This window comes from Camarhynchus parvulus, chromosome 9 (assembly GCF_901933205.1).
Source record: "Camarhynchus parvulus chromosome 9, STF_HiC, whole genome shotgun sequence".
Classification (NCBI taxonomy): Eukaryota; Metazoa; Chordata; class Aves; order Passeriformes; family Thraupidae; genus Camarhynchus; species Camarhynchus parvulus.
In genome coordinates this window covers 1,558,757-1,581,767 of record NC_044579.1, presented here as the reverse complement: position 1 = coordinate 1,581,767, position 23,011 = coordinate 1,558,757, and the positions used below count along the sequence as shown (strand labels likewise).

The 23,011-nt window shown below is 52.6% G+C and overlaps 1 protein-coding gene across 2 annotated transcripts in view; it reads right to left on the bottom strand.

Annotated features, from left to right (window-relative positions):
- The window catches only part of LOC115906703 (schwannomin-interacting protein 1), an 83,017-nt gene that overhangs the window by 14,438 nt on the left and 45,568 nt on the right, over positions 1 to 23,011 (bottom strand). Inside the window, exon 5 of one of the 2 annotated variants that reach the window (XM_030954085.1) lies at positions 21,472 to 21,936. In XM_030954085.1, coding sequence (XP_030809945.1) covers positions 21,472 to 21,936 — 465 coding nt within the window. Of the gene's footprint in view, positions 1 to 2,163; positions 2,375 to 21,471; positions 21,937 to 23,011 lie in introns of those variants that run through there. The other variant, XM_030954087.1, reaches the window with a different exon arrangement.

Below are 23,011 nucleotides of genomic sequence, written 5' to 3'. Positions count from 1 at the left end.
TGGTTTCTTTAGCAGCTCCAAAAAAAGGGGTGTGGGGAAGGAGCAGAGCAGAGCAAACACTGCCACCCCCTCCCCCGGGCAGCCACGGAAATCCCATCACTGCTGCGATCCCAAAGCCCGGGATTGCCGTCCACAAAGGGATTAAAGCTCAGCCTTGGGTTCATGGGGCTGGGAGGGGGCTGGGGCTGCTCTTAATCTCTGCAGCACCCCAGGAAGGTTTGGAAACACACTTCCATTGAAAAGATGTTTCCCGGGATTTTTTTTTTCCTTAGGATTTGGGTGGTTTCTGGCTGGTTTCCCTCTAATATTTATGGGCTTGGAGGAGAGGAACCAATCCATAACAAGCAGGGGATGGGAGCAGGGAAAGGCGGCCGCGCTGGCGCAGTAACACCCAGGGATTTTGGCCAGGCCCGTGCCGCAGCTCCAGCTCGGCATCATCATCACCATCATCATCATCATCATCACCATCATCATCCCACCCCCCGGAGCCCTCCCAGCCGGGAAACAATGCCCAACCTTTAACCCGTGCGTTCCTGAGTATGCTGGGAAAACATCCGCTGCTCCCAAACAATGGCACCATTTATCCCGGCTGTCCAGAGCAACAGGCTCGGAGTGCAGGGAAATCAAAAGGCTGGGAAAAAAAACCACGAAAAAACCCCCAGGATATTTTTTCTAAAGAGGTTAAAAATAGAAATTCACTTCCAGAATTGCTAGACTGAAAATATTCCGCGAAAAATCATTTCAGCTCCTCTCTGTTTCGTTATCTTCTCCCTTGGTGAGATATTTTGCATCCGAGATATTTTGTTGGAAAACACGGCCTGAAGTTGGAATGAAACACGGGAATGGAGGAAAAACAAGGAAGGGGCGCTGGCCCGGGCAAGGCCCTGCTTGCTGAGGGTCCAGCTCTGGGGATGTTTGGGAATGGGGGTTTTCCAAAACACTGCACGTAGGCAAAGGCATTCCTCAGCATCGCCGTGCCAGAGGGACAGGTGTTGGTGCATTTAACAATCTGCCGGTGCCATCCAGCCCTTAAATGTGTCATCGAGCCCCTAATTGTGCCATCGAGCCCCTAACTGAGCCATGGAGCCCCTAACTGAGCCATCGAGATCCTAATTGTGCCATCGAGCACCTAACAGAGCCATGGAGCCCTTAAATGTGTCATCGAGCCCCTAACTGAGCCATCGAGCCCCTAACTGAGCGATAGAGCCCCTAATTGTGCCATCGAGCCCGTAACTGAACCATCGAGCCCCTAATTGTGCCATGGAGCCCTTAAATGTGTCATCGAGCCCCTAACTGAGCCATGGAGACCTTAAATGTGCCATCGAGCCCCTAATTGTGCCACGGAGCCCCCAGAGCGCTGCTTCCCGGGCAGGTGCACCCGCAGCACCCATCCTCTCACCCCGCCTCTCTCCCGAGGGAAACGAAGCCCCAAGCCCAGCCCAGCTCAGAGCTTCCCCACTGAAATAACCCCCCAAACACGGGGACCCGCGGGGCTGGGGGCTGCCCGCTCACGATCACCGCCATCGCCGGTTCCTGCGGAACCAGGAGCAGCCCGCAGCCTGTGAATCACCATCCTGCGCTCGCAGGAACGTGGGAAGCGCAGGAAATGCTCTAAAAAAGACATCCCTGCGCTGCGGCAGCTCCGGGGCTGCCATCCCGCGGCTCTCTCGCTCCCAGGGAGCGGTTTTATCCCGGCAGGAGGGCACTGGGACGCAGGCATAGGGATGCGGGCAACCCCGGCCCCGCTGAGCACCCGAACATCACACGGCGAGCACAAAAGCCCCGGGGCTGCTCTGCCTGCCGAGCCCTGGGGTGCTCGGTGCGAACCCCGGGATGCTCGGAGCGAACCCCGAGGTGCTCGGAGCGAACCCCGAGATGCCCGGAGCGAACCCCGGGATGCTCAGTGCGAACCCCGAGGTGCTCGGAGCGAACCCCAAGATGCCCGGAGCGACCCCAGGGTGCTCGGAGCGAACCCCAAGATGCCCGGAGCGAACCCCAAGATGCCCGGAGCGAACCCCGCGGTGCTCGGAGCGAACCCGAAGCGGCGGCCCCGCTCTGCCGCAGCCCGGGGGCGGCACAGACCGGGGCTGGCTCCGGCAGGAGATGGCCCGGGGCTGGCCGGAGCTGCCCGGGGCTGGGGGCCAGGCCGCGCTCGCCCCTTACCTGGTAGGAGCAGTTTTCCTGGTGAACCATCTCGGTGCATCATCCGCCGCTGCCGCCCCGCCGGCAGCGCCCGCAGCCGCCGCGGCCCCGGCGGGGGAGGAGGAGGAGGAGGCTGGGGAGGAGGAGGATGGGGAGAAGGCAGCAGCAGCAGCAGCAGCGGGAGGAGGAGGAGGCAGCCCGGGAAGATGGATGCGGCCGCGCTGCTCCGCCTGCGCAGCGGCGGCCCCGGGAGCGCGGGGGGGCCGGGCCGGGGCCGCCTCCGCCCGCTCCGCGCCGGGCTCCGGGCGGGGCCGCCGCGGCCGCGCTCCTCTCCAGGAGGGGCAAAAATCCCTCAAACCCCCCTGGACACGGGGAGGCTCCCCCGGGCCCGGCGGTGCCGCGGCAGCCGCAGGTCCCAGCCCCCCGTGCCCCCCGGGACCGGCCCGGCCGGGATGGAGCGCGGCCCCGGAGCACCCCAAAGCAGCCGGCCCTGAAACAGCAGCTGCAGACACCTTCTTGTGCCTGCTGCCTCGGAAATCCCGCCCGGGAATTTCTGCGAGAGGCTGTGCCCTACATTCCCGGTTATTTTTACCTCCTGCAGCCGGCAGGGAGGGAGCGGAGCTCGGCCCCAGCGCCCACCTGGCCCCGGCCGGGTTTGGGGCAGGGAAAGCGGGGAAAAGGGCCAGGCTGGGCATCGGGAACATTCCTGCACAGAGGGGTGGGTTAAGCACGGGAAGGAAGGTGGGTTAAGCACGGGAACGGGCTGCCCAGGAGTCCTGGAAATGTTCAAAAAACGAATGGATGGGAATGAACCTGACCCACTTGGGAATGGAGCTCAGTGAGCCCTGGGTGATCTTGGGGGTCTTTTCCAACCAAAACACGAACCCCAACAGCCTCATTTACAAGAGTCTGGCCCTGGCTGCGGCTGGAGGGTGAGGACACCCCAAATGTCATTTTCAATCCTTTTTTTTGTCTGGACCCAGCTCGTGCAAGGGGCACTAGAGCACCCAGAGAGCGATGATGGGGTCACAGCTGGGCTCACACCATGCCCCAGGCACTCCCAGCCAGGCAGGGAACAGCAGAAATTCCATCCTTCCCTCCCTCCTTTCCAAACAGGATTTCTCCTGCTCCCAGGCCCAGCTGTTCATGGATTCACATGACTAAATCCAGGAACACTTGCTCAGGGCAGCTCGGATTTGATTCCCCCACACCCAATGTGCCTCTACAAAAAAAAAAAAAAGGCCTTTGTGGGATCATCACCCTGCCCCAGCTCTCCCAGCTTCCCACCAGCACAGACAGGCTGGAGCAGCTGTGGGAGGATGGATGGAGAATCCCTGGAGTCCCTGTGCAGCTGGGGCATAGATGGAGAGAACCCCCAGACCCTCCTCCCCAGTGCTCTCTCTCCCCTGCAGCAGTAGAGAGCTTAAAAAAAAATAAAGACACTTCATTTAAAAAGAAAAAAATTAATATATTCTGCATAAATTTTTAAGAGAGTATGAAGTCATCCTTGGTTTTTCCTGGATCTGCAGAGAATCCCATTCATGCAGACATCAAAATAAAAACTCATCCAAATAAACCATCCCCACTCTGCAATTTGCTGCATAACCTTGGCTTTGTTTGGAGAAGGATCTGTGGCAAGCTAAAAGCGGCTCCAAGCATTACATAAACTCAAATTCCATTTATTCTGTGCATCACAAGGAAAACTCCCAATCCCCTCCCTCAGTGGTACCACACAGGCTTCATTTGCAGTGGGACAATTCCTAAAGCATCAGAAGTGCTTAAAAGGGAATTTCAAGGAGCTGAGGTCTGAGCCCACCAAGGATTCACTGCTGGGAACGGGGAAGGATCCGGTGGTGACCCCAAGCTTGGTGCCAACCTCCTCATTCCCAGGGCTGGAGTGGATCCCCCAGGAATCAAAAGTTTCTCCTTTTGGAAAAATAATCCCAGAGAGAGCCAGGGTCACCTGCTGCAGCAGAGGCACCTGTTTCCCAGGCAGGATCTGCTCCCAGGACATGGAGGTGGGAAAGGCCAGAAATTATCCCTGACCTCTGGATTTGCTCCAGAGGTGGAAAAGGCCAGGAGAAGGTGGGAAAGGCCAGAAATTATCCTCAACCTCTGGATTTGCTCCAGAGGTGGAAAAGGCCAGGAGAAGGTGGGGAAGGCCAGGAATTATCCTCAACCTCTGGATTTGCTCCTCTGCCCCAGCCCTGTTTGCATTCTCCCGGGCAGGCAGGAGGTGGGCAGGCAGGTACTGATTAAAGCTGAGAGGGATTAATGGGAGGGAAAGGCTCGTGGCAGCTTTCCAGCTGGGTCAGCTCTGGGGTGAGGATGAGCACAGGCTGCTGCTGCTTCCCACAGTGGGCAGCTCCTGGGACCCCCCCTGCCCCTTTGCACTGGGAAAAGAAGCCCAGGGGTGCCTGCCCTGCCTAATTTGCATTTCTTAACGAGGCACCCCCAATTTAAGGTGTCTGATACCACTTGTGAGATGACCCAGACAAGTTTTCCCGAAGCTTTCCCCAAACCAGATTTGGATTAGGAATGTGTGACTCGGGAATCCCTGGAGAACATCTCCAGAGGGGCTGGCAGTGAAACCTGCCCTCCAAACCCCTCCAGGGCTGCTCCAGGGGGATTGGGAGGGTGCTGCTGGGGCAGGGTGTGCCCTGGAAGAATGAGCCAGGCCTGATTCCTGCATGCCCACAGGGGGGAATTCAACCCCATGGCACAGGCAGCACATCCCTGTCCACAGAAACGCAGGGAAAGAAACCTCAGCTTCACCTGACACTCGAGTTCTGCTGGTGAGACAATGGAATTGCCTTAATTATTCCTCTACAGAAGGAGGAAATTATAAAGGAAATATTAGAAATATAGATATTACAGAAAAATGTTAGAAAAATAGAAATTATTTTCCTCTACAGAAGGAGAAAACACCTGGTATCCCAAATTCTGGGGGAAAAGAGAATTTCTGCTTCTGTGCTTGTATTTTTAGGATTTTTTCCTATTCTTAAGCTCATAGGAGCCCCTGGCACACCCCAAGCCTTGTCCCAGGGAATTCCCAGACTTTCTGCTTTCCCTGGCTGCCCCAGCTCCAAGGAAATCATTAACAGGGCGGAGGGAGGAGCACAGGGAGGTTATCGGCTCTCCCATCCCCATTCCCGCTGGGAAAACGCTCCTTCAAAGGGATATCGGCGGCCAGGGAAGCCGATCCCTCCCACTGCCGGTGCTGGGAGCCATGGGAAGCAGGGAGGGAGGGAAGGGTGCCGGGTTATTACTCACAGCAAAGCCACATCCAGCCCTTTTCCCGGCGTTTTTGGCATTCCCCACATTTATTTTTACACAGTCGTGTCGTGCTCTGATCCCCCCAGCCGCAAGGGCTTCACCCACAAACCTTTGGAATGGGAAGGGGAAGAAGCAGGAGCAGCAGCAAGGCAGCCCAGCCATGGAATTCCTGCTGGACACACCAGGAATGCTTTCCTGCCCACAGGAATTCCCAGAGGGGCCTTATCAGCTGGGAAGGTTGATTTTCCAGGCTGGTGTTGGCCAACCCACCCCGCTGATACAAAAGCCAGGCTCAATAAATGATTTTTTTATTTTTTTTCAAATCCCAAAATAAATATGCTGCTGGAGCACGTAGCAGGTGAAAATCAGGGAGGACTTCAAGAGCTGGGAATGGTTCGTTTCAGTTGTCAGAGACTTGCAGGATCCGGGAACGGTTTGGAAGGAATTTAAAGCCCATCCAGCCCCACCCCTGCCATGGGCAGGGAAACCTTCCCCTGTCCCAGATTGCTCCAAGCCCTGCCCAGCCTGGCCTTGGGCACTCCCAGGGATCCTGGGCCATCCTTGGGAAAATCCATTTCAGCCCCTCCCCACTCTCCCAGGCAGGAATTCCTTCCCAAAATCCCATCTAAGCCTGGCACTGGGAGCCATTCCCTGGCTCCTGTCCCTCCATCCCTTGTCCCCAGTCCCTCTGCAGCTCTCCTGAGCCCCTTCAGGCCCTGCCAGGGGCTCTGAGCTCTCCCTGGAGCTTCTCCTCTCTGGGTGAGCACCCCCAGCTCTGCCAGCCTGGCTCCAGAGGGGCTCCAGCCCATGGAACCCTCTGGGATGATGATCCTCAGGAAAGCACCCACCAGAGGGAGATACAGGGACCCAGCCCAGCCCAGCCCAGCACTCCAGGATGCTCCTGCTGGGCTCCCAAAGGCTTCCCAAGCACAGCAAGCTTCTATGGAAGCAGGAATTATACCCAGCATCCCGGGATTTCAGCTCTATTTGCTGATGATTTCCTGGGAGTGAGGGATTTAGCTCCTCTTTAAGCCCAGTTAAGCTTTCCCTGGGTTTAAATCCAGCAAGAAAAATAAAGAAAAAAGCGATTATTTTTAATCAGTTAATACTCGACATCTGTTGCAAAGGGGAGCATTTGTTTGGATTACACCCATGGATAATGCTCTGCACTATTCCTTTCTCACTGAAGGAAGATGATGCCCTGGGCTTTTCCCTCATTTGGGATGTGTTACTCTGCTCCAGGTGGGAATAAACCTCCTGCAGTTTAAGGACCCAATGTCTTTCCCTTTTCCAAGCCTTTTTTGCTTCCCTGGAATTTTCTGGATCCTTTATAAGCAGCACCTTTACAACCCCGCCTGAAGCACCAGAGATGGATTTGGGATAAAAACACACAACCCAACCAGGATTTTCCCTTCCCTAAAAGCCTGGAGCTGCAGGATACAGCAATTCCCCATCCTGATTCAAACACTTCACAGGGAATTGCAGGGATTCATTTAGGCCACCCAAGTATTTATAACTCTCCAGTGATATAAAAGCCACCAAACATATGGAAAACAAGCAGATTTTTCCATGGAAGCCATCCAGGAAGGCTCAGTGGTACCACACAGGCTTCATTTTCAGTGGGACAATTTCTAAAGCTGGATCAGAAGTGCTTCAAAGGGAATTTTCAGGAGCTCTGATGATGAGGTCTGAGCCCACCAAGGATTCACTGCTGGGAACAGAGAAGGGAAGCTCCAGGGAGAGCTCAGAGCCCTTGCAGGGCCTGAAGGGGCTCCAGGAGAGCTGCAGAGGGACTGGGGATGAGGGATGGAGGGACAGGACCCAGGGAATGGCTCCCACTGCCAGAGGTTAAATGGGATTCTGGGAAGAAATTCTTCCCTGTGAGGCCCTGGAATGGATTTTCCCAAGGATTCATCATCCCTGGGAGTGCCCAAGGCCAGGCTGGAGCAGCCTGGGATCACTGCAGGTGTCACTGGGGCAGGGATTGGGACTGGATAACCTCTACATTCCATCCCACCCAAACCATTCCCTGCTTCATCAGTTTATCTCCAGCACTTCAGGAGTGTGGGGAGACAGCACAGAAAAGCTCCAGCTGCCTCCTTGCAATTTGATTTATTTCTATTGTTAGGAATCAACAGCTCTTGTGGAAATGCAGCATTCCCAGTGAGCAGGATCTATGGAGAGGACCAGCAGGAAAAATCAGCTTTTATCTGAGCATCAATAAATTCACAGATTCCTCACTCTGCAGCACAATTTGGGGGAGGATTTGTAGCAAATCCCATCAGCTCCAAACGATTTTCCCCAGTTTTGGCTGGCACACACAGACCTGGCACTCCAGGCAAACAGAGGGATTGGGCTGGGTGGGATCTGAGCTGATCCCCAACAAAACCTCACCCGGCCCAGAGCAGGGACAGCTGTGCCCACAGAATTCCCCGTCCTGGAGGAGCACAGGGTGTCCCTGCCTGCAGCTGCTGTGCCCCAGCTCCTCCCTGTGCCTCTGCCAGGAGCAGCCTGGCACTGCCAGCCGAGACATCCACCCCCAGCACGGAGCTCCAGGGAACCAACTCTGCCCCAAATCCCATTTTCTGCTCCAGCCTGGGATGGACTGATGGATGCTGGCAGCACCCATCCACTCCCAAACCCATCTGGAAGAGATTCCCAAAATTTCAGCTGTATTGATCCAGAATGAACCAAAATCATTAAAGTGACCCATAAGTAACACCCTCATCTGATCTCTGATAACAAATTTAGGATTTTTTATCAGCCCTGCTCAAATGCATGGGCAGCACATCCAGGCTTGTCCAGCCAAATTTCCCTATCCCTCCTCTCCCATTTGTTTTGTTCATTTTCATTTTTCCAATATAAGTTTGCAATATTTGAAAAGAGATTTGAAAAATACAAAATTTCTCCCTCCAGCCCCATTAAAACAGCAGCAGGGAGAGGAATTAATAGATTTTTTCAAGAGGGGAAAAATGGCCCAACAAGAGATTTTCCCTGAGGATGAAGGACAGGGTGGGAGAGCAGGAATTATTTGGAAACCTTGCTGGATTGGGAGCACAAACAGAAATCCCATGTCCCCTACTCAACACTTCAGTTACTGCTCTGGGGAATATTCCTGGTTGGAATATGAATTTTGCCCTTTGAACTGTGGCAAAATCCCTGGAACTGCAGGCTGAGGGAAGCCCAAGCTGATTTAAATCCAGGGGATTCATGAATTAATTGCTCCTGAGTGTGGAGTGTCCAGTGTGCTGCACCTGCATTCGGCCAACAACAAAAATCAGGTTATTAATTAGAAATAAAGCACTGAGCCAGAGGGTAAAATCTGGGAATGGGGATGGGATTATCCCACTGCTATCATTTCCAGCCCATCCATCCTTCTCTATTCCCTTTGTGCTTCCTGGTGGGAACAGCTGAGAGGCATCATTTCTTTATGGCTTTATTTTGTAATTTTAATTGCAAAAGGGGTGGCAAAAGCCCAGGACTGGGACTTGCAGGCTGAAAAAATAAACACAGCACGCTACAAAGTGGATGTGCAATGAAAAAAGATCTTTTTAAACAGAGATCAACACCAAAAATAGGAATATCCTGAGCCAAACAGGTGACAGCAGCGGCCTTTAAATGCCTCCTCAAAAAAGGAGTGACTTTGCAGGGACAAATCTTCCTCTGAGTCATGGTCAGGACAAAAATAGAAGGGGATTTTTCCCTCAGCTCCGAAGGCTGATGCCCATAACTCCAAAGTTTTTGTCAGAAATCCACTTTTTTTGAGGGGCCTCCTTAAAATATGCACCCAAGTGTCCCCAAATCTGAGAGGTTCAAACTCTGCTGGGATCAGGGATTTTGGGAAGGATGGAGCAAACCCAGCTTGGTTTTTGTGGCTGGATAAATGCAGGTGCAGCACACTGGACACTCAGCCTTAATTAATGAATTAATGAATCCCCTGGATTTAAATCAGCTCTGTTCCCTCTGCCTGCAATTCCAGGATTTTGCCACAATTCAAAGGTTTCAGATTCCATCCAGAAATGGCTTTTGGCCCCAGACCAGGAACCTAATGGTTGCTAAGGAGAGGATGTGGGATTTCTGTACCTGCTCCCACCCCATTGGCATTTCCATGGAATCCCTGCTCTCTCTGAGCTGATCAAAGCCCTGCTCCTGCTTCAGGATAATTTTCCATTTCCAGCCTTTAAGAAGTGGATGCAAAGATGATTTTTGGAGTTTGTCTCCCAGCCCCAGGATCACTGGGAGAAAGGAAAAAAATGAATCCTCTTGTCTGGAGCTGCCTGGCTCACAAAGGTGATTCCTCCTCAACGGGTGTCACTGCCAGCTCCAAAAACAATTCCCTCAGGGATGAGAAATCCCAATCCTGCCTGCTCTGGACAACCACTGAGAGTGCAGACTCAGTAATTCAAATAAGACAGGGCAGGCACAGCGAGCAGGAGGCTGGAAAAAGCTAAAAATAACAGGATAAGCAAGGGTGGATCCCAGCTGAGCCTCATTAGTCATGGAGCGAGGGAGCTGCTGGTGGCACAGCAGCACCATATAAGAGCAAGAAAACAACTCTGGTCTCTTAAATCTCCTTTTTTCCCCCTCCTGTTCTACCTCAGACATTCTTTGCTTGCTCTGGCAGCCTGCAGCTTTTTCTGGAATCTTTCCCCAGGATGGAGATCCAGGCTGGTTCATTTGAGGGTGTCTGCTGGAATTGGGCCAGTTTCTACAGACAGGCACAGGAGGGGTCGTTAGAGGTTGGATTTGGGATTTCTTTTTCATTTGGGATTTTTTTTTTTCCCATTGACACCATCAGATTGAGCCTTTGAGTAGAGCCATGGAGTTCCTGGTGACAGGAATTCCCAGGAAAGGCAGAGGATTCACTGGGATGAGCACCAAGGTGTGAGCTGCAGTTTGATCTTGGGCTGGAGCCACAGGACAGCAGAGGGGTTGGGAAGGAGGGGGGGCTCAGGCTGGGCTGGAGCTGAGCCTGGCTCTGGAATCACCTGGATTTTCAGGAGAAAATGGAGAAAGGGAATGGGGGGCACCCAATCCCTGGGGCATGGGAAGGAAAGGAGGTGGTGATGCCTTGTGCAGGCTGCCCTAGAGCAGAGGCTGGGCAGAGTTCCAGAATGAAGCAGGGATTTATCCAAAGGATCTCCTCCATGGATCCACCTTGGGCAGCACCAGAGCCCAGCCAGGGCTGCACCCAAGATGAACCAAAATGGCCCCAAAATGCACGAGCGCTCCCGGGGTCTCTCCCTGGGATCAGTTCTGCTCCATTTGCACCTTGCAGTTCATTGTCCCATTCCAGCTTTAGGTTATGAAGTCTTGCTTCAGAATCTCAAAAATATAAAAGCTAAAACCGAAGGCAGCAATGGCAGTGGGAAGACTGGGAATTGCAGCTCTGAGGGACAAGATCAGTCTCCCTGCTGTGTTGGGAGCACAGGAGTGCTCAGCTTCTCCAAGGAATTCTCATCTCCATGCTGGGAACAGCAGCACAGGGATGCTCCTGGTGCCTTTCCCCAGGGAAAGTTTATTGTTCAGGAAACTGTTATTTCCCCACCAGCTACATGCTTACAGATTCCCCTCCACATCCATTCCTGTAACAACCAAAATCCTTTTCTAAAGCTGCAGCTGCTGCCTCGCTGATCCCTCATCCCTGGGATTCCCTTGGGAATCAGGGCATGGAAAGCTGCGAGGTTGGACCCAGGCCTCGAACTGCTCCTCTTTGCTTCTGGTTTGATTTGGGCAGCACAAACCCCAGAGGCGCCAAAGCCGCTCACGGGGCCCTGAGCCGAGTGTGGGATCCGCCGGGCAGTGCTGGCTGCGAGCGAGAGATCCCAGAGGGCTCCGGAATTCCCACAGGGCCCCAGAGCTCCCACAGGGCCCCAGAGATCCCAAAGGCCTCTAGGATTCCTGAAGGCCTCTAGGATTCCCAAAGACCTCCAGTGTTCCCAATGACCTCCAGTGTTCCCAAAGTCTCTCAGAATTCCCAAAGGCTTCCAGTGTTCCTAAAGGCCTCCAGAGCTCCCAAAGGCCTCCAGCACTACAAAAGGCCCCAGAATTCCCAAAAACCTCCAGAATTCCCCAAGGCCTCCAGAATTCCCCAAGGCCCTCAGCATTCCCAAAGGCCCCTAGAGTTCCCAAAGGCCTTCAGAATTCCCAAAGGCCTGCAGCATTCCCAAAATCATCCAGGATTCCCCAAAGCATGCAGAGTTCCCAGAGACGTCCAGAGCTCCCAAAAGCCGCCAGGATTCCCCAAAGGTGCCCACAGTTCCCAAAGGCCCTCAGCATTCCCAAAGGCCTCCAGAATTCCTGAAGGCCTCTAGGATTCCCAAAGGCCTCTGGAATTCCCAAAGGCCTCCAGAGCTCCAAAAGGCCTCTAAGATTCCCGAAGGCCTCCAGAGCTCCCAAAAGCCTCCTGTGTTCCCAAAGGCCTCCGGAATTCCCAAAGGCCTCCAGAATTCCCGAAGTCTCCCAGCACTCCCCTGGCCAGCTGTGGAAGCCCCTGGAATTCCTTCTGGAGCTCTCCAGCCCCTCTCCTGAGTAGCAGCAGTTCCAGTTGTACATCCCAGTCATTCCAGGAGTATCAAATGTAGGGATAATGAGGAAGGAATGGAGAACAGAGCTATCCCAAAACAGCAGCACAGTTTCCTGGGAATAACACGCATTTCTGCTCCATGCCAGAGGGACGGGATGGGGAACAGCCCAGGAGCAGCGCTGCCAAACTCATCTTGCAAAATACATTTATTTACATGGAATATGGCCCATGGGAACAGGTGTAAAATGTGGGAAGCCCTCATCCCTGTGATTTATGGACAGCCTGGATTGGTATTTCCTGGGAATAGGCACAAGTCCTGCAGGGACAAGCTCTGAGCAGGGAGAAGGGCAGCCTGAGCCCTGAGCACCTATTTTGAGCCATTTAAATATTATTAATATATGGAAATATCAGGTCACTTGAGGATGGATTCCAAGGAATTCCAGGGATGAAGGCTGTAGCCAAGGTTTTCAGGAGCATGCCCTGATTTTCACCTACTCTGCCCTTCCCAGAAACAGACCCTTGGAAAAGGCTCTGGAGGAGTTTTTCCAGCAGGATGTCTCCCTGCAGCTCCCAGCAGCTCCCAGGGCAGCCCAGCTGGGAATGTTCCTTTCAGGAAAAGGCCTCTTGGATCTTCCCAAGGCCCAGCTCAAGGTTGCCTTTCTGCTTTTAGACCCAGAAATAATAGATGAGAAAGCAGAAGAAGAAAGGGAAGAGCAGCTGGGATGAGCCAGGGAAAATGCTAAGAGCTTGGTTATTATGCATTCATGCAAATGCAGAACACAGAGAATTCCACATGGAAAAATGATTCCCACAATTACTTTTTTCTGAACTCCTAAGAGCAGTTGATGATCAAACACCTGCCAGGCCAAGCAGCCAGAGCAGAGGATGACCCTGCTACAGAATGCTGCCATTTCCCCAAATCCCTCTTTAATAAATCCAATATAGGAATTACACGGAATAAAAAGTTTGGATTCAATTTTTAATAACTCACTAAAAGCATTTGGATTCCCCAGGGGCCACACACACCAGCAGCTTTTGTGTGCATAAAGAATCCAGCCCTTTAATAGAGTTCTCTTTTATTTTTTAACATTGCCTCGCCATAGAGGGGATTAAATCTCAGCCTGGCACTTCTCTTTCCTTGGAAATCCTATTTCCTCTCGGATTTCCAGAGGAGCAGCAGGAATAAAGGGCCCTGGGTGTGATTTTCTCATTAAAGGAGATCTATAGATCACTGAGCTGCACTCCCAGATGGGGGCTATAAATAAAATCTCCCACTCTGGTGACGCAAACGGCTCCCCAGGGAAAGATGAGGTGCCCCAAAATGATCTTGGAAAAGCTGGAAAATCTCCAGGGAAAGAGGGATTATGGAGCACCTTGTGTGAAAGGATAATTGGAAGAGGGAAAATCATTTTCCACTGAGTCCATGGGTGCTCTGCTGGAGCAGGATTGATTTCAGAGCCAGAGCTGGGAGAGAGATTTTTAAATCTTTTTAGTTCTAACTGAAGAAATTCCTACACAAAAGCGGAATTATTTGGGATTGAAGAGCCTGAACACACCAAATTCAGCTTCTCCTCAGCCCCCTCAGCAGATTCTGTGCCCAGAATCCCACAGGAATTCCTGGATCATGGTGGCCAGCCTTGGAAAACATTGAACTGAGCAGATGATGGGATTATTTCAAACAGCTTCATTTTTATAAAATTAAATTAATACCTACAGTGAGACAGTGGGAGAAGCTGGGAAATCACATTTCCACCCAGTGGGGATTACACCCAACTTTGGTGAATTACACTGGGATTTTATATATCCTTTCCAGAGGTTTTCTGCTCCAAAAAGTCCATTTTCCCCACTAAATCTGATGCTCCCTTAAAGCTCTTTGGGCTGCAGCACATCCTGAGGAGATGGGGACACAAATTAATGTCACTGATATTGATTTTCCTGGGTTTTTTTGCTGTTAGGAGTAAGAGTAATGGTGCTTTGAACAATTTCTTCACAGTTTCTACACAAACTTTATAAAATAATCAAGTGCAGCACCTGCTTTTCCAACCAGTTAAATCCAAACCACCTTAAATCCAGGCAGAGAGGAAGAAGGAAATAAATCACAATTCCTGCAGTTCTTATCACTGCTAAGGCAATCCTGCTGCTCACACAAACAAACTCTGTGAGGGTGTGGGGGACATTTGGAGCATTATTTGGAATATTTAAACAAATCTTTAAATACTTAAGCAATATTTAAATCATTTAGAATAATCAGAACATCCCTGAGGTCCCTGGCATTTTGGGGTCAGGACAATCCTGATTTTCCAGCGCTCCTCAGCAGATCTTCAGCATGGTTGGGGTTGCACTCAATAAACCCATTTTCCTCTGGTTTTTAAATATCCTCTGCCTACAGTTTCTCCCTCCACGTGCACCTGGATTCTCCACAATTCCAGGTGTTCCAGACACCCCATCCCACATCCATCCTCTCCATCCACAGGGAAAATAACAGGTTTTGCACAGCACGGGGCAGTTGTGAGAATTAAACCCCCCCTGCCTTGCATTTATCCCACTTAATAAGCAAGGAATATTTGCCTAAGTACATAATTATTATCCTGGGAAATCAAAATTCCTGCTGCTATTCCAACCTGAGACACTTGGGTTCAAGTGGGAATTGGAAGAATTAGGGGAGGGGTGCCAGGCTCCAGAATCTCTCTGCTTTTAAAAAACACACTGTTCTGAGATATTCCAAATTTTGCCTGGCATAAATGCTCACTCCTCTCCTTGGAAATCTTTTGGATTCCCTACTTGTGATTCCCAAACACCAAAAATACTCATTTACAATAAATTTTACTGGTTTTACAGAGCCAGTAGCCACAACAATGATCCCTTAGCATCACATTAAAGGGAGATTTACTGCTGCCTGCACCACAATTAGTGCTAGAAAAATCCAACTTTTCCAGCTTTTCCACATCCCACAGGAAACATTCACTCACCAGCCGACTGGGCTCCATCACCTGGAGGAATTCACATTATGGCAGCACTGGGATAAAGGAGAATGATCCATCCAGGCAGAATCCACAGGCTGTTCCCTCCTGTGGTTGGCACTTCCTTTAAGGGAAGGGGGAATTGAGTTTTTCCTCAGGGTTTTTAATCCTGGGAGTTTTGCCTGGCCAGCTTTGGGAAGCAGCAAAGGCTCATCCTTCCAGTCTATGGAATTCCCACCTCAAAAATACCTCTGGATGTTTTCCCAGAGAATGGCACTGCTCCCTTGGGCAGCAGCAGGGATCTCCCCGCCAACCTTTGAGCTGGGTGCGAAGTGGCCAAAGTCCAGGGCTCTCCTGGGCCACCAGCAGCAGGGATGGAGCATTCCTGCAGCTCATCCCACCCCAGGGCATTGGAACCATGCACAATTACAGCTCGGTCCACACTCAGAAGGTTTGTTTTCCATGTCAAAGCCTCACAGCAAATTAATTGCCCCGGAGAAGCTCCCTGATGATGGAGTTCCCTTTTGCAGGTGCCTCCTGGGGAGGAGTTTGGTGCTCAGATCCAGCAGGGACCGGAGCTGCCAGGGGGACAGGGAAGGTCTGGCTGAGCAATGACAGAAATGCAATTTCCTGCAAGCAGAAATTCCCACACTGACAGCTCCTGGCTGGAGAAATTCCTTCCAGGCATGAATCCCTGGCTGTTCCCTGCTCCCATCCCAGACATCATCACATCTCTGGGGAGGAAAAACTCACACTTCAGTCAAGCAATGAAGGCTCATTTCAAGTGAGAACCCCCAAGCCAGTATTTGCTCCCTGAGTGTCTGGGTCAGTACTCCAAGGTGGATCAGGGCTTTACACCAAAGGTCTGGGCTGGATCCCAGCCCCATTCCCAAAAATCCTGCTCCACCAATGCTCCCACGTGGCTTGAAGAAGCCCCTGTTGGTTCCATTTCTCTCCTCCCTCGTGCCAAGCTGGTCCATACATTTCTCCTTCCATTCTGGCTGCTCTGATCCGTGAAAATCAGATTTCTGTCCATGGCCAATTATGAAATTATTTCAAGACTTTAGCCCATGCTTTGAATTAATTTCACATTTTCAGAGGGACACAGGAAAGAAGGAGGTATTCACATGGTCCATGCTAAATTCCATCCTGCAGCTTCTGGAATATCCTGGGTTAACCCTGAGGTCTCTCCACAGAATCATTAAGATTGGAAAAGCCCTCTGAGACCAACAAATCCAAAAATGAATCCACCACCATCGTCTTCACTGTTAAACCACATCCCCAAGTGCCACTTCCACACGCTTTGAACACTTCCAGGACGTTCCCAGCTGCTTTCAAACGCAGACCTGAGGCTTTTCCACCCTCCCCGAGGTGAGCTCAGGGCTCTGGGTGCTCTCTGCTGCCTTTGGGGTCACTCCAATGGGACAGCTCTGAGGGAAGCAGGAGCACCATGGCCACCTGCAGAGGCTCAGCACAGCCTGGAGGACCAGCAGCCCATGGCAGGACACAAATGTAACTTCCTGAAGCACTGGAGATGCAGGAGTTCAAGTGTCAGGACAGATGTGGGATTCCTTGGATTCCCCACCACAGGGACAGGATAACCACCATCGATCTGTCTCAGCACAGGCAGGAATGTTCCAGGGGTGAAAAGATAAAACCCAGCACATCTTTCCCCATGCAGAAAGCTCCTGCAGAAATCCTGGAAGCTGCAGGGATGAGCTTTTAGCAGCACTGCCTGCACTAAGCCTTGTGGGCAGCACAATTCCTTGGGCAATTCCATCCCTCCCTCCCTGCCCAGCCTGTCACGGCCGGGTCTGCCCGAGCCACCTCCCCTCCTGCCAGTGTTTCTCTAATTGACTGCAGAATTTGCAGATATTCTTCCCAGCCAATCCCTCCTATTGATTGTAATTATCCTCGGAGAGGCAATGGGAGGAATATTAAAGCCATTAAGGCTGATTTGGATTTGATTCGAGCCATTAGAGACACAGCAAGCGGAGCCTCGCCGCTTCCCCGGCACCTCCACGGCTCCTGAGGGCCATAAATCATCCCCTGGCACATTTGGTACCACTCTGGATGCAGCCAGGAGTGGAGCAAAGGAGGAAAAATGGAAAAAAAATGGGAGGGGGTGGCTTCCTGCAGCTGGGTGAGGAGACTGAGCCAAGCATCTCCATAGTGAACCTTCTGAGCACCAAGTGCCTTCAGGAAAGGGGTTTCTCCTCTTAGGTGGAGTCCAGAAAACTCCAGAGTCACTCAGGGTTGGAGGGACATCATCCACTCGATCCAGCTCCAAAACCAGTCATTTAGTCCTTTTCTGGGGAGAAAGACAGGAATTGTCTCCATTTCTAGACAGCACCTGCCCAGCTGGCCCACAGGGAGCATGGGGGTGCTGGGGGCATTGGGGGCCCCCACCCCAAGAACAGCCTGTCCTTTGTGATGGGATATCCAGGATGGACCCATCCATGGCCATCCCACCCTCTGGGCCTCCGCTCCTCTCAGCAGAGGGGCTGCCATGCCAAGCAGAAGCTGCCAAACCCTTCCCAAATTTCCTGGCAGGAGCTCTCAGGCACCCTCAGCCCGAGGGAGCAGCCTTGGCCTCTCACCCCACCTGGAAGCTGAACCACAGCCCTGCCCATGGCATTGATATCACTGACATTCCATTCTCCAGCCTTCCAGCAGCCCAGGGCACATCTCTGCAGCCAAGGAGGTGACCAAAGGTCCCTCATCACTCCAACCTTCCAGCCCTCCCTGCATGGCAGCCCAGACCCTCCTGGATGGGGAACTCCCAAAGCCGCAGTGGCGCTTCCCTGGAGTGGGAATTTCCTTCTCCTGCCAGCCCAGCGTGGCCCACGGCCCTCAGCACAGCCAGGGTGACATTGTGAGATGGCATTTTTTATTTGGGCTTAGACGTTGATTCGTTTTTATTTACGTCACAGCTTTAGAAGTTGTGAGTTTGACAGTATTCTATTTTAACAACACAAAAAATGGTGATGTATTTGTTTTTGTAAGGTTTTTTAAGGATAAATTGTTTCATGACGAAATTATGTTGAAATTATTTTTATCTTTAACTTAATAACTAATTATTCATGTTTTGTAATGTGGATTTTTATTTAATTACATAATATTACTTAAACCTATGAAGAAGAAGGTGAAGAAGAAGGTTAAGAAGGATTATTTCTGTCTTAAAATTTTTATCTTGTTTTACATATATTACTATATTTTAAAACTTAAAGTTTAAAGTTTCCTACTATGTGGTATTATATACTTTTATTTAAACTACACATTTATAATCTTAGTTTAATTATTTATATATATTTATATAGTTTTAGGTTGATATAGGTTTTATTTATATATTTAACTTTTGAACTCATATTTATGTATTTATATATCTAATAACATATATTTATATGTTTAATCTTATTTATAGATTTAATCTTGGAAGTTAATATATTTAATATCTTTAACTATATATATTTATATAGTTTTATATTTATATAGGTTTTATTCATATATTTATTTTGGAATTATTTATATATTTAATAAATAAATTTATAAATATTTCCATTTTAAAATTTAATAAAATATATTTATATATTTTATTTATATATTTAATTTTGGAAGTTCATATATTTAATATCTTTAACTATATATATTTATATAGTTTTAGATTTATATAGGTTTTATTTATATATTTATTTTGGAATCTTTATATTTATATATTTAATAAATTAATGTATCAATATTTATATTTTAAAATTTAATTAAATATATTTTATTTCTATATTTAATTTTGGAAGTTATTATACATACATATCTATATATTTAATATTTATATCTTTTATTTCTATATTTAATTTTGGATTTTTTTTCTATGTCAGTGTGGCCTGGCAAGGGCCCAGCAGAGCCCTGGGGATCAGCAGAGATCCCTGAATCGGGGCTGGGATGCCCAGCCAGGCCCAGGGAGGAGGAAGGAGCAGGCAGGGATGCCGTGGGGAGCAGCACCTGCCCTGCTGGGTCACCCCTGTCCCCCCAGGTGACCCCTGCCCTGCCTTCGCCTGGGGCATGGCAAACCCCAGGAAAACCAGGTCCTGACAGCAGAAAAACCTCCATTTTAATCCTCTTAATAAATCATCTTAATAAAATCATGCCAATCAAACATCTCTCTGGATTCCTGGGAACAGCCAGCCCAGGAGACGCTTCCAGCCCAAGCTGCTTTCACAACACCCCGATTCCCTGTCCCACTGGAATCCCCCTTTCCTGGGGTCGCCAGCAGGCAGGCAGAGCAATCCACACCATTCCCCTGGTTTTGCTCCCTGGCTGCCTCCTCTCCACCATTCCCATGTTTACAAACACTCGGGCTTCCAGCAGGGCAAGGCAAGGGTTTGTTATAAACACTGAACCGCAGGGAAATGTCAAGGGCAGGGAAAACAAAAATAAAACAGGGATTTGCACTTTGGTCTGGCTCAGCCTGGGAGGTTCTGGGGACATGCAGCTCGTGGGACACGCTGGGTGCTCACAGGCACGGCCAGGGAGGGACAGGAGGTGCCATGGGGACATCAAAGAGCCCTTCCCAGCCAGCCAGGAGGGGAAATGTCCCCTCCCAGCAGCCCTTCCCTTTGATCCCAGTGGGAAGGAGCAGAGCTGGAACTCCTCTTCCTCCTCCTCCCTCAGCCCTGGGAGCCGAGGGAAGGGGAATCCTGGAGCGAAGGTGCCTCCAGGACAGCTGGGGAGCTGAGCAAAGTCTCTCCAGGGCCACAAACGCTGGGAAAGTCACATCAGCAGGGTGGCAAACTCCAGCTCCTGGGAGGGAAGCGACCTGGAGCTAAGTCCCACCACTGGGAGATGCTCTGCATGCCCTGGGCTCCTCTGGGTGTCCATCCAGCCTATTCCTGCCCTGCATCTGCACAGCAAAGCTCCAGCCCAGCTCTGCACGGGACAAGTCAGGGCGTGAGGCAGCCTGAATTCCTTCCAGGGCCTCTGTGCCTGCAGGAGGGAACGGGAGGATGGAGGAGGAAAACCCTGACAGGGGGAGAATTCCTTCGGTGACAGCTCACCTGGTTAAGCTCATGCCTGGAGGCAAAGAGTTTCCAGCAGTGCCGGCAGAGCTGACCAGATAATGCTGGAGAAATCAGCTCCCAAATCACAAAAATGAGGTGGGTTTTTTCTTTTTGGTGGTTTTTTTCTTCTTCCCTTTTTCCCCAGGCTGAGTTGCTGCACAAATGACTGTAATTAAAGCTGTTACCTGTCAGTTCCTCAAGGCACTGAGGCTCCGGTGTTCAGGCTTTGGAAAAAAGCATCCCTGCATGGCAGCAGTCCCACTCATCCCTCAGCTTACTCATCCTGCCCAGCACCCACCCAGATTTGTCACCAATTAGTTGTAATTCAAGGATTCAGGGGGAAATCCCCACCTCCCTGAGCGAGGTGACTTCACAGGAAGTTAGGGCATGGAATGCCTTTGAAACAACAAAAAAATCTTGGAAAAAAATGGTGTGTGCCAGAGGCAAGGCCACGGGGCAGGCTGGTGAGGCACACAGCTCCTCAGGCATCCACAGGCTCCTGCAGAGCTTCCAGAGAGGCTCGCTGGATTCCTTTGGAATTCATCCATTATGGAAGAGCCTCAGCCCTGCCGTGTCACCCGCGTCTGCAGTGCTCCTTCCTCTCACATCACCGCAGCTCAGAAGTTCTGTGCAATTCCCAAATCACCCTGAATGATGGGATCAGCCCCTGATTTACTGGGGTTTCTGTAAAACAGCGCCGGGGGTTCACTGGGGCTGGCAGGCGGGCCTTGGGAAGGTTCTTCCCTCAGGAAAGGAGAGCACCCAGCGCCAGCTTGGTGCCGCTCCCAGCTGGAGAAAGGCTGATCTTCCTTGGCCTCTCCAAGGGACCCAGCTCTGAGACAGCCTGGTGGTGGCACCAGGCTCCTGCCGGGGACACCAGCCCCTGCCACATGCCTGGAGCTGCAGGGAACCGGCCCCACCAGTGCCCAAGGATGCTCCGGGAAAGTTGGAGAATCATGGAATGGCTTGGGATGGAAGGGACCTTAGAGCTCATCTCATTCCCTGCCATGGGCAGGGACACTTTCCACTGTCCCAGGTGACTCCAAGCCCTGTCCAACCTGGCCTTGGACACTTCCAGGGATCCAGGGGCAGCCACAGCTGCTCTGGGCACCCTGTGCCAGGGCCTGCCCACCCTCATAGGGAACAATTCCTTCCCAAAATCCAATCTAAATCCACCATCCTGCAGCTTAAAGCCATTCCCTGGCTCCTGTCCCTCCATCCCTTGTCCCCAGTCCCTCTCCAGCTCTCCTGGAGCCCCTTCAGGCCCTGCCAGGGGCTCTGAGCTCTCCCTGGACCCTTCTCCTCTCCAGGTGAACATTTCCAGCTCTGCCAGCCTGGCTGCAGAGCAGAGGGGCTCCAGCCCTGGAGCAGCTCCGTGGCCTCCTCCGGCCTCTCTCCAGCAGCTCCACATCCTCCGGCCGGATCGGCCAGCCCCGGCAGCATCCCTCCGGGCGGGATCCCCAACAATCCCCTCTCCGCCCTCCATCCGCGCCCCCGAGCGCTCCGCACTCACCGAGGCGGGGCTGGCCCGCGCCTTGCGCTCCTGCTCCCGGCACTGCAGCCCGGCCAGGTGCCTCTCCAGGGCTGCCCAGTCCATGGCCGGGGGCTGCGGGTCCCGGGGGGGCCGCGCCCCCGCGCTCCGCCGCCCGCCGGGCCCCGCGGCCGCTCCGCGCCGCCGCTGCGCGGGGTCCGAGCGGGGCGGGGGCCGCGGGCGGGGGCAGCGCCGGGCAGCGGCGGCCGCGGGGCCGCAGCGGCGCCCATGGGCGGCCGGGCAGCGCGGCGGGGACGGCGGGGACCCCCCGTCCTCCTCCTCTTCCTCCTCCTCCTCCGAGTCCTCCAGCGCCGCCAGGTCCAGGCTGCTGGGGGACGGCGAGGACTTGCCCTCCGAGCACGGCGTGGCTTTGCTGGAGTTGGATTCCGAGCTGGAGCGGCTGCTGCCGGCGTCGCTGCCTAAATCCATGCCATCCTCCCGGGAATCCTGCCGGAGAGAAGCGGAGGGCGGCCGTGTCAGGGATGCCCGGAGCGCTGCTGCCCGCCGGGCACGGGAAACGCCGGCCCGGGGCCGCCCCGCGCTCCGGAGCCGCCGCCGGCGCGGGGCGGCCCCGGGCGGAGCGGGCGGGGGCGGAGCGGGGCCGGGCTCCGGCTCCGCCGCTCGGGAGCTGCGGGAAACGCCGGCTGGCGGCGAGGAAACGCCGCTCCGACGGGCAGAAAACGCCGTGTTCTTGGTATTCGGTTCAATTGTTCTTGGTTTGGCTTTCTTTTTTAAAATTATGACTAGGATATTAGCTAATGTTGTCGTAGTAGCTATTGTAACTATTTTTTTTGTTACACAAAAAAAGATTTCTATTTAAATGTTACTCTTTGTTCCCGCAGTTGTTGGGTCGGGACAATCCCAAGCATAAATCCAGGCTGGCAAGGGAATGGATCAAAGCAGCCCGGAGGGAGGGGGTGTGGGGGTGGTGGTGGAAGAGAAGCTCAGCCTGACCTGGGCACAGGCACTGACAGCCCCAAACCCCCCCGTGCTGGGCTGATCCCACAGTGGGGGCAGCACGGGAGGGGGATTCTGCCCCTCTGCCCCGCTCAGGTGAGACCCCACCTGCGGAACTGCCCCAGCACCTGGGGGCTCCAGCAGCAGGATCTGGAGCTGCTGGAGAGGGGCCAGAGGGGAGCACGGAGCTGCTGCAGGGCTGGAGCCCCTCTGGAGCCAGGCTGGCAGAGCTGGGGGTGCTCACCTGGAGAGGAGAAGCTCCAGGGAGAGCTCAGAGCTCTGCCAGGGCCTGAAGGGCTCCAGGAGAGCTGGAGAGGGACTGGGGACAAGGGATGGAGGGACAGGACACAGGGAATGGCTCCCACTGCCAGAGGGCAGGGATGGGTGGGAGATTGGGAACTGGGAATTCCTGGCTGGGATGGGATTCCCAGAGCAGCTGGGGCTGCCCCTGGATCCCTGGCAGTGCCCAAGGCCAGGCTGGACATTGGTGCTGCAGCAGCCTGGGACAGTGGAAGGTGTCCTTGCCCATGGCAGGGTGGCACTGGGTGGGATTTAAGGTCCTTTC